The sequence below is a fragment of the Photinus pyralis genome, unplaced genomic scaffold, assembly GCF_008802855.1.
Source record: "Photinus pyralis isolate 1611_PpyrPB1 unplaced genomic scaffold, Ppyr1.3 Ppyr1.4_LG3b, whole genome shotgun sequence".
NCBI lineage: Eukaryota > Metazoa > Arthropoda > Insecta > Coleoptera > Lampyridae > Photinus > Photinus pyralis.
Window position 1 is genome coordinate 27,529,507 of NW_022170510.1, and position 9,875 is coordinate 27,539,381.

The following is a 9,875-nucleotide window of genomic DNA, read 5'->3' on the forward strand; positions in this document are numbered from 1 at the left end:
TTCCGTAATACCTGCCAATGTCAAAGAAAAAAATGAGTGCAACCGCGGCTCGCCATTATACGCAGCGAATCATTCAACAATCCACACATATGGCACACGTACTATACGTCTAGAACTAGGTCTACGTCGAAATTTCAACTGGAAATTTATTATCGCGGATGTGAAGAAACCCATAATTGGTGCAGATTTTATACATTATTATGGATTAATAGTAGATGTAAAACGGCGACGCATCATCGATCCGTTAAGTTCAATTCATTCACTCGCACAAATATCTAAAATCAATACACCATTGTCTCTCACTCCTATCTCAGATAACATAGGCAACCACAGCATCGTAACATTACTACGTAAGTTCAAAGATATAACAGTGGAGAAAATATTTTCGCCCGACACTGTGAAGCATAACGTTACACATGTTATTGAAACTAAAGGTGCACCAGTAACATCAAAAACAAGAAGACTTTCTACGGAAAAACTGAAAATCGCTAAGGATCAATTCGAGTTCATGATGTCCCAAGGAATTTGCCGGCCATCGGATAGCGAATGGGCCAGTCCACTTCAATTAGTTAAGAAAACTAACGGCCAGTGGAGACCCTGTGGAGATTACCGTGGTCTAAATGCGGTCACAGTCCCCGATAGGTACCCCATACCACTCCTAAGTGATTTTACACACAATCTGAATGGATGCAAGATCTTCTCCACACTGGATTTAGTGAGAGCGTATCATCAAATACCAGTTGAACCAAGCGATGTCCCCAAAACCGCCATATCAACACCGTTCGGGTTGTTTGAATTTACTCGCATGACATTCGGTTTGCGAAATGCAGCACAAACATTTCAACGGTTTATACACTCGGTTTTACGCGGATTAGATTTTTGTTTTTCTTACATTGACGACATTTTAATCGCTTCTACAAACGACGTAGAACATCTGAAACACATCGAACAAGTTTTCCAACGTCTTCAACAGTATGGCCTTGTCATCAACACAGGAAAGTGCGTATTTGGGCAACCCGAAGTTACATTTCTCGGGCATTCTGTTAATGAGAATGGAATTGGACCGGCACAAGGACGTGTACAAGCCATCGTAGATTATAAACCACCACGAACCGTTAAGGACCTAAGAAGATTCCTAGGTATGCTGAACTTTTATAGAAAGTTTTTACCGCAAGCTGCTCGAAACAAGCACCACTCACTGATCTTTTGAAAGGTTCTACAAAAAATGACAAAACTAAGATAGAATGGTCCACCAGCTGTCGCACAGCATTCGAAGAGACCAAACGACAACTAGCAGAAGCAACAGTTTTGGCTCACCCAATACCCGAAGCTAAACTAGCAGTAATGGTAGACGCATCGGACATAGCGATTGGTGCAGTCGTACAGCAGGCAGTACGAGGCCATTGGCAGCCCCTCAGTTTTTTTTCCGCAAAGCTTACCGACACGCAACGTCGATACAGCGCATACGACAGGGAATTACTGGCAGCGTATTCAAGCATTAAACACTTTCGACCCATAATAGAAGGCCGTCCGTTCACATTATTTACGGATCACAAGCCGCTCACATATGCCTACCGACAAAAACCGGAGAAGGCATCCCCAAGACAACAGAGACACCTCGATTTAGTGTTCCAATTCACCACAGATATCCAACATATTTCGGGTAAAGATAACGTGGTAGCGGACACACTTTCGCGAGTGGAACAATTATCAATTCCTAGTACCATTAATTATGAGGAGCTCGCAGATGCACAAACGACGGATGAACAGCTCACAAAACTTTTACAAGGAAGTACAACGTTGCAACTCAAACGGATCTCGATACTTGGAACAAATAAAACAATTTACTGTGACGTTTCAACAGGACACCAACGCCCGTACGTACCGAAGAAGTTCCAAAGAACAGTTTTTGAAAGCGTCCACAAATTAGCTCACCCAGGTATAAGATCCGGCATAAAGACTATAACAAAAAATTTTGTATGGCATAATATGAAACGCGACATCCATCACTGGACAAAAACGTGCCCCAACTGCCAAATTGCAAAAATTACACGCCACGTAAAATCGCAAGTTGGAAAATTTCCAGAAAATATCAGGAGATTTGAACACATCCATCTAGACATAATAGGCCCACTACCAACGTCTGAAGATAAGCGATACTGCGTAACGTTAATCGACCGATATACGCGATGGGTCGAGGCAGTACCCGTTGCAGACATCCGAGCAGAAACAGTAGCTCGTGCCGTATTTGACAATTGGATAACACGATTCGGGACACCAACTACCGTTGTCACCGACCAAGGTCGCCAATTTGAATCGGCCTTATTTTCTGAACTCGGTAAATTAATAGGATTTAAACGACAACGCACAACTGCATACAACCCGCAAGCCAACGGTCTCATCGAGAGATGGCATAGGACTTTGAAGACCGCAATCACATGTCACAACCAGCAGAATTGGACACGGATACTTCCGATTGTCTTGTTAGGATTACGCACGGCATTTCCGCGAGGACTTCAATTCAACGTCGGCAGAACTAATATATGGAACAACTATAAATTTACCAAGTTTGCTTCGTAACCTGCGACCAGAGCTCTCAATCAGTACAATCAGAGTTTGTGGTACAATTACGCAAACATTTCAATGAAATGCAACCCATTCCTGCGACCAACCACGCCAGACAATCCAACATCTTTGTGTTTCGAGAGTTGTCTAGCTGCTCACACGTACTGGTAAGGGAAAGACTACGTACGATCTCCATTACAAGCACCATACGAAGGCCCCTATGAAGTGCGAGATCGAAATGATAAATATTTTACTATAGAAGTTAAAGGCAAACTCCAGACATGTTTCCATCAACGACTAAAACCATACTTTTGCGAGAAATAATGATTACACTCAAACTTCCTCACATTCTGACCCGACACCGCATAGTTTTCTTCGAAGTGCCAGATAAACCTAAGGTGAGATTCGCAGATACCCCAATGATCACAAAAGCGGGAAGAAATATCAAACCAACGAACAAATCGCTGACGTGACGTTAAATCGTGCATTAGCATCTTAGACCATATAGTACATGGACTGCTATTATCCCTATGCTTTCAATACAAAATGGGTGGTCACGGATAGAGGGCACTGTAGTCGTGGGTATGCATAGATATATAAATACCTAGATACAGCCATCCTTAACAAACGTACCTCGGTTTTTAAAAAACATATCAAAGAAATTTGTACATCTCTCCATTACTTTCTAACCAAGATGAAACATGTTCTATCTCTTTTTATTGCATTAACCACTATGTCGTACGCGAATCGGACGCTTAAAACAAACTTAGCGCGTCCCATAAGTCATGTGACAGTTGACACATTTCACGATAGCGCGAAATCCAATCTAACTAAAAATATTCGCCCTAAACATGATGGGCGGTTTTTTCACTAAATATTATGTAATTATTGCGTTATCAATTGAATACGAATAACATTAGTGCTTGCCATAATGATAGACGCGTCCATAATTGTTATTCCTGAAATAGTTTTATTACATCGAACTACGCCATTCAAATTTGGGATAATGTTTACCCTGTTTGGCATGATGTGCTGCATTGAATTCATTGCTGGCTTGCAGAATATCAAAAAAACCGTAAGTAAGTAAAGTTTATGTTCAACATTTTAATTTTAATTGCATGGTTTTAGGCGTAATGGTAAAGGAAATTGTTGCGACAGGAAGTGAATTCGTTTCCAATTATTATTTTGGCCTATATGATGTTGATGCAGTGCGTTTATATCATGATCACAAAGAAGGATCCGTCCAATATTCTTAGGAAAACGAGTTTTTAGACTGTGTGTGCGTGCAATATCAAATTTTGGTCGCTACGCGTCTTGCCTACCTTTCGGCATATGTCCATTCGGTGGGGTTTCTTTTTGAAATTATAGTGCTAATTGTAGTAAGTAAGCTACACGTGTACATTTATTTAAAATAAATACAACACCTTAACAATGATATCCAATTGGTGATAATACTCATTTAGTGAACATTCATTACGTTTGTAAAAGCTCACAATCCGAATCATCGTCAGATGAAATTGACAAATTCGAATCATCACTGTCATTATTAACACTTAGGTATTATAAAGTTCAGCAACATCAACCAAATATAACTTCTCTTTTAAATTAATCACTTTCCACATGTTCACACACTTTCTTCCAGTTGTCAGCTGTAATTTTTTCAAATTCTTCATTTGCCAGCTTTATAAGTAACATCTTCCATTTTAAATGTAACATTTCTTGCTGCTATGCGATTTAAATAAATAAAAAGGCGGTTTATTTATGTTGTAAAGTCTCAAATCTGATAATTTTCTGTGTGATTTGTGCTAACAATTTGATTGACAGTTATAATAAATAATGCGAATCTTGTCTTCCATGCTCAGGGTACCTCTATAAAGGATAGCGCTATACGTAATTAATGTGCCGAAAGTGATGGTAATAGATGGTACGTCCTTTTGAACTATGTTGGGGTATGGCTGTATCTATGTATTTATATATCTATGTGGGTATGTGAATCTCAGGGTAAACTAAAGTCGTGTAAACACCAATACGATCGCTTAAAGAGCAGCTTTATAGTAACCGCGTAGTACGGGAAGCTTTAAATGCTCTTCATTATTTGCTATACGTCCACAAATAAGAATAAGTTTGCTTTTTTTGGGATATCTAGGCGATTAATCAATTGACGTTTGTTAATTTATAGGTTGACAGTTTCAAATCGTGTCTAATCGGACAACTTCGATCAGACTCGTTTACCCTGAAACTCACATACCCAGGCGATGTCCTTGACCATATTTTAGTTACAATTAGCAGTCCATGTACTATATGGTCTAAGGTGGCGATCCATGGGTGGATCTGGAACGTTTGTTTTTAGTTTACATGGTGATAATTTCAATATGTCATTTTAATCAAATATAAAAAATGTTATTAGTGTTATTTAATTCTATTCTAAACGCTGAATAGTGACCACACTACAGACTCATTTATAATTACCTCATTCTGAATATACGTACGTAAAGCAGTATTTATGATCCTATTCTATTTACATGCGGAATCAAATTGCATTTCTAACCGCGATTATTAACTTCAGATTACTAATTCCCGTTTCAACACATAGTCAGAATAGTAGCAGTGTAACAGAACGGTGCCATTATGGCGCATTAGGCCGAACGCAATATTTGTATAGGTTATTCCTCATAGAGTAAACTGAGTAAACGAAATCGGCGTCTTCTCGTTCCAGAGTGTTTCTAAGCTCGACGATCTGTAATAAAAGGAACCGCGACATACAACAACAAAGCTTCAGCTTACAATTTCGGAGATTGGCTAAGATCAATTTATTCTACAAATTCGAGTTAACTTGATACTAATCTTTTATAAGTATGATTGTTGTTTATCTTACATAAATATAGTAAAATTCATAGAACAACAAACTTAGAATGGAAACTGTAATGTAATGTAAAAATGACGCGCCATCTCGTGTATGTTCTCAGCAGCTTTTGCGTGAATGGCGCCAAATTTAAATATTAAAATGTAAGCTACGTCCGCATGATACTGAATTTCTCCGGATCTGTAACAATATTGGATTTGACTAGCTGAAACCTAAAAGGTAAATGAATCCAGCCAGTGAAATCCAATTTTGTTTGTTAGAGATCCAAATAAATTCAGTTTAATGCGGATGCACCTCACCAGCCAGGGCCTTCAAAGAGTACAGAGCACTTGTTTTATAAGTAACAACTCCAATTAATCCAATCAAGGAGTTATATTTAATTTAATATGATTATACAAGATACAAGATCAACTTCATGGAACTCTACTGTATGATGCCCTCGAGATCGTTCTAAAAACAAAATATGTAGCAATTTATTACAATTCAATTAGTGCTACCTGCTAAATATAATGTGCGAACTGCCACACGCTTTAAATCTCTTCGTGTTCCAGGTTCTAAAGCGCAGCCAGAAAAAGGACGTTCACAAACCAAAAAGTTTTGTGTAAATTTCTTCCACAATATATTCTAAACCAATTCTTAAAAACTTCGGGCTCCATTTTTGGGAAACGTCTTCACAATTTGTCACACAACATTTACGTTCTCGACTTGTATATGCATAATTCATTGTAATAATGAATAGTAATTATACTTAAAGCACAATAAGCCGTCAATCATAATTCAAAATTCAAACTGTCATAATGGCGACCACGCACAAAAGTCACTAGATTTAGTAACTTTAACACGCCCGCTAACTATGCGCCATCTATTGAATGTTCTCCAAACTAACTTTTTGCACTCAGTTTGTTCCCGTTTACGTTCCCTTCTAAGTTTTATTGTTGTCGGGGGTTAAAATTGTTTGTTTATAAAAAATACGACTAATGTACTGATTTGATTCGCAGTTTTCTATATAAATTGTATAGTAATCGTTACCCAATATGCCATTGACATTCATGAACCCATAACTATGTCGCATTCAGCAAGCGATAAGGTTCTTTTTATCTTCGTATACTCTCATTCAAAATTAGGGGTTAACGGGGTGAAGTATATTCTAGAATGACCTATTACCAGTACACCGGTGAAAATCCACCCCCAATGCCTGTTCCCCTTCCGTAAAAGGTTTTCAAGAAAGCGGCGGAATGAACTCTTTGGTCTGATTGAACTCTAGGGAGGAGCGCTCAATTCGTAATTCGAGACCCCGGAAGAACCAAAACACACAGGGCAAATGAGCTGGATTCCGACGGTTCTTATCTGAACATTATGGCACAAGTTTGAACTTGCATAGTGATTACATGCAGTTTGTAAAACAGCTTATCATCACTCGACTTTTTTTGATAATAATATTTTGCTTATTCACTACGTGACTTGGATATTTACATCTATTTACTATATAAACCGAGCTCACCATTAATGGCTATGCAATTCGTTATTAGATTTATTAGCAATGTGGCTAATTGTTGTCAGTTTGTCGCTCGCGGCACTTCTTTTTTACCTTAACGTCTCTAAGAGATTCAGTTATTGGAAGAATAAGGGGATCCCGTACTCAAAACCGATCTACTTTTTGGGAAACTTTGCCAGTAATGTCTTTCGAATCAAGTCATTCGAAACGATTGTTGAAGAGTGCTATAAGGAGTTCCCGAAGAGCCGGTGAGTAGTTCAATAGGTCTTTACTGAGGTTTCAAGTTCAACCTTTAGCTACTCTGGCATGTACCAGTTTAGAATCCCGGTTCTGTTAATACGCGATCCTGAGTTGGTTAAACAGGTAACCATAAAGGATTTCGACGTATTCCCAGAGCACACCAGAGTGATACCTCTAGATGCGGAACCGTTGTTTTCCAAAAACTTGTTCAACATGCTACGTAAGCTCTTACTTTTGCTGAAATTCCACTAACTTTTTTTAACAGACGATGAAGGATGGCACGACATGCGAGCAACTCTTAGTCCCACCTTCACCGCCAGCAAAATGAGAGCCGTATTCACCTTAATGCGCCAATGTTCTGATCAGTTTGTGAACTACTACAAACAATCCAAAGGCAACGTTTCGGTGGACCTCAAAGATGCGTTTACAAGATTTGCAAATGATGTCATTGGTACCTCCGCATTTGGGGTAACGTGCGACTCCCTCACGCATAAAAATAATGAGTTTTACGTAATGGGAAAAGCTTTAACAAACTTCTCTGGACTTAGAAGTTTACGGTTCTTTAGTTATACGATCAGTCCTTTTTTTAGTAAGGTAAATCTTAGTTATATAGTATTTTGGGTGGCGAATTTACATTACTTTCTTAGTTGCTGAGAATTAGAATTTTGAACACGAAATTGGAAGAGTTCTTCAAGAGTTTAATACGCGAAACCCTAGCGATTAGGACCCAAAAAAACATTATTCGGGCGGATATGATTCAACTGCTCATGGAGGCGCAAAGAAACCGGGAGCAAGACGGCCAACAAACACACAAGAAGAATAGCATATCAGATGATGACATCACAGCTCAAGCACTTATATTCTTCCTGGCTGGGTTCGAAGTGACTTCAACCGCAATGACTTTCCTCGCGTACGAGCTCGCCCTTAACCCTGAGATCCAAACTAAGTTATACGAGGAGATTTCCACAACTCTGGAGGAGAACTCTGGTAAAATTACATACGAAGCGGTCATGTCGATGAAGTATCTGGACAGAGTTGTCTCGGGTACGACGCGGTTTAGGGGTAAAATTCGTTTGCACTTAATCGATTGGTTACAGAATCGCTGAGGTTGCACGCCCCTGTACCTTTCATAGATCGAAAGTCTGTGAAACCGTACACGATTCAGCCTGACGACCCATCCGAAGAACCACTACATCTAGAAAAGGGCACCACAGTTTGGGTGCCGGTCAGCTCCATCCACCACGACGAGCAATACTTTCCTAATCCCATGAAGTTCGATCCCGAACGATTTAACGATGACAACAAGCACAACATCAAACCATTCACTTACCTTCCCTTCGGGTCAGGTCCGCGAATTTGCATTGGTAAGTGTCACCCAATTGCGCATATGATCTCACTCCAATTATCCCTCAGGTTCACGCTTCGCCTTACTGGAAATCAAGCTGATAATATTGCAAATCTTGCAACATTTCGAAATCGTTCGAGATGCGAAAACTGCCGTCCCGTTGAAACCCGACAAAACGAACTTCAACAACCTTCCAAAGGAGGGCGTGTGGGTTTCGCTTAAACCTCGAATATTAAATTAAGTGTCATCTTTTTGCGATGATAAGTAGATTAATAAAAACATTTTTATTTGGTTACTCAGTTGTAAACGTTGATTAACAGACCGAGGGGTAATTCGCAACTCATAATTTGTACAGAGATTACCACTTTTGCCTTGATTTCCTCAGATTTCCTGTGGATTTCCAATGATTACCTTGGGAGTTCCTGTGATTACTTCGAGATTTCCCATGATTACTTTGGGATTACCCCGATTTCCTCTGATTACCTCCAAAAATTTCTCTAAGATATATTTGAAAAAAGTTGTTGAGCCGACAGATGAATGATATATAAACTTTAAATATAAACGGAACATGTATTCAAACTGATAAGAAAAAAATTATAACAAAAATCGAGATCGAGGACTGTCAGTGAAATAACTAAGCGCAAGGCCAAGATTTGAGACATTGTCGTATATGGCCCATCCTTAAAAAAACACCCTGTATAAGCATATAAGTATAATACTTAAAATAGCACGGCAATCATTCTTCCGGAATATGATTTAGAAAATCCTGACAACTTGGACCCTTTCAGGGGACATACCCCGACCTAATCTCATCATGTATGCATTATATTATAAGCATTATATAGGTACTTGGTATTTAGTCCAGGCTATATAATATTTTTTTACAAAACAAATTAGTTACCGGGCGAAACCGCGTTTTTCAGGCAGGTGAAATGAATAGAAATTGGGAAAAATAATTAAAACAGCTGAATTTTTCCAGGGGTGAAATCACAGGGGTTGAAAGGGGTGGAAAGTGGTGTTTTGCAAATTGTGGCAAAACTATTAATTTTAGACGAAAATGTTAAGTGTAAAAGTTATAGAGATTAAAAAAATGAGCAACTTTTGTTTTTGTATCTGGACTACTTTACTACCGGAAAAACTGTTTTTTTCGTTGTTTATTTTTATTTTTGCGACAAAATGTCGTAGGGGTTTGAAATTTGGAGGAAACATAGCTTGTTTTATGATAAAAAAGAAGATAATTTTTTGGGCCCGTAAAGTCGAACCGTTTCCAAGATCTCACGATTTCTGAAAAAAACCACCTCTTTTTCAAAGGGATGAAAAATCTATTTTTTTTCATCGTACAGAGGTACACGGGGTAGCAAAATTTT

General features: G+C 38.8%; 1 protein-coding gene across 1 annotated transcript; it reads left to right on the top strand.

Moving 5' to 3' along the window:
* The first annotated feature begins 6,932 nt into the window (after window positions 1-6,932).
* LOC116167380 (cytochrome P450 9e2-like) lies at window positions 6,933-8,783 on the top strand. Its single transcript, XM_031482732.1, has 6 exons — window positions 6,933-7,171; window positions 7,220-7,383; window positions 7,429-7,757; window positions 7,811-8,207; window positions 8,261-8,527; window positions 8,577-8,783. Exons 1-6 carry the CDS (start codon window positions 6,969-6,971, stop codon window positions 8,747-8,749), a joined length of 1,533 nt encoding a protein of 510 aa, XP_031338592.1. The 5' UTR covers window positions 6,933-6,968; the 3' UTR covers window positions 8,750-8,783.
* The last annotated feature ends 1,092 nt before the right edge of the window (window positions 8,784-9,875 follow it).

Bases quoted from the DNA above. Each gene is read 5' to 3' on its own strand.
- LOC116167380 (XM_031482732.1), top strand. From the start codon at position 6,969: ATGTGGCTAATTGTTGTCAGTTTGTCGCTCGCGGCACTTCTTTTTTAC. The intron at 7,172-7,219 runs GTGAGTAGTTCA...TTCAACCTTTAG, and splicing joins AAGGAGTTCCCGAAGAGCCG to CTACTCTGGCATGTACCAGT. The intron at 7,384-7,428 runs GTAAGCTCTTAC...TTTTTTTAACAG, and splicing joins AAACTTGTTCAACATGCTAC to ACGATGAAGGATGGCACGAC.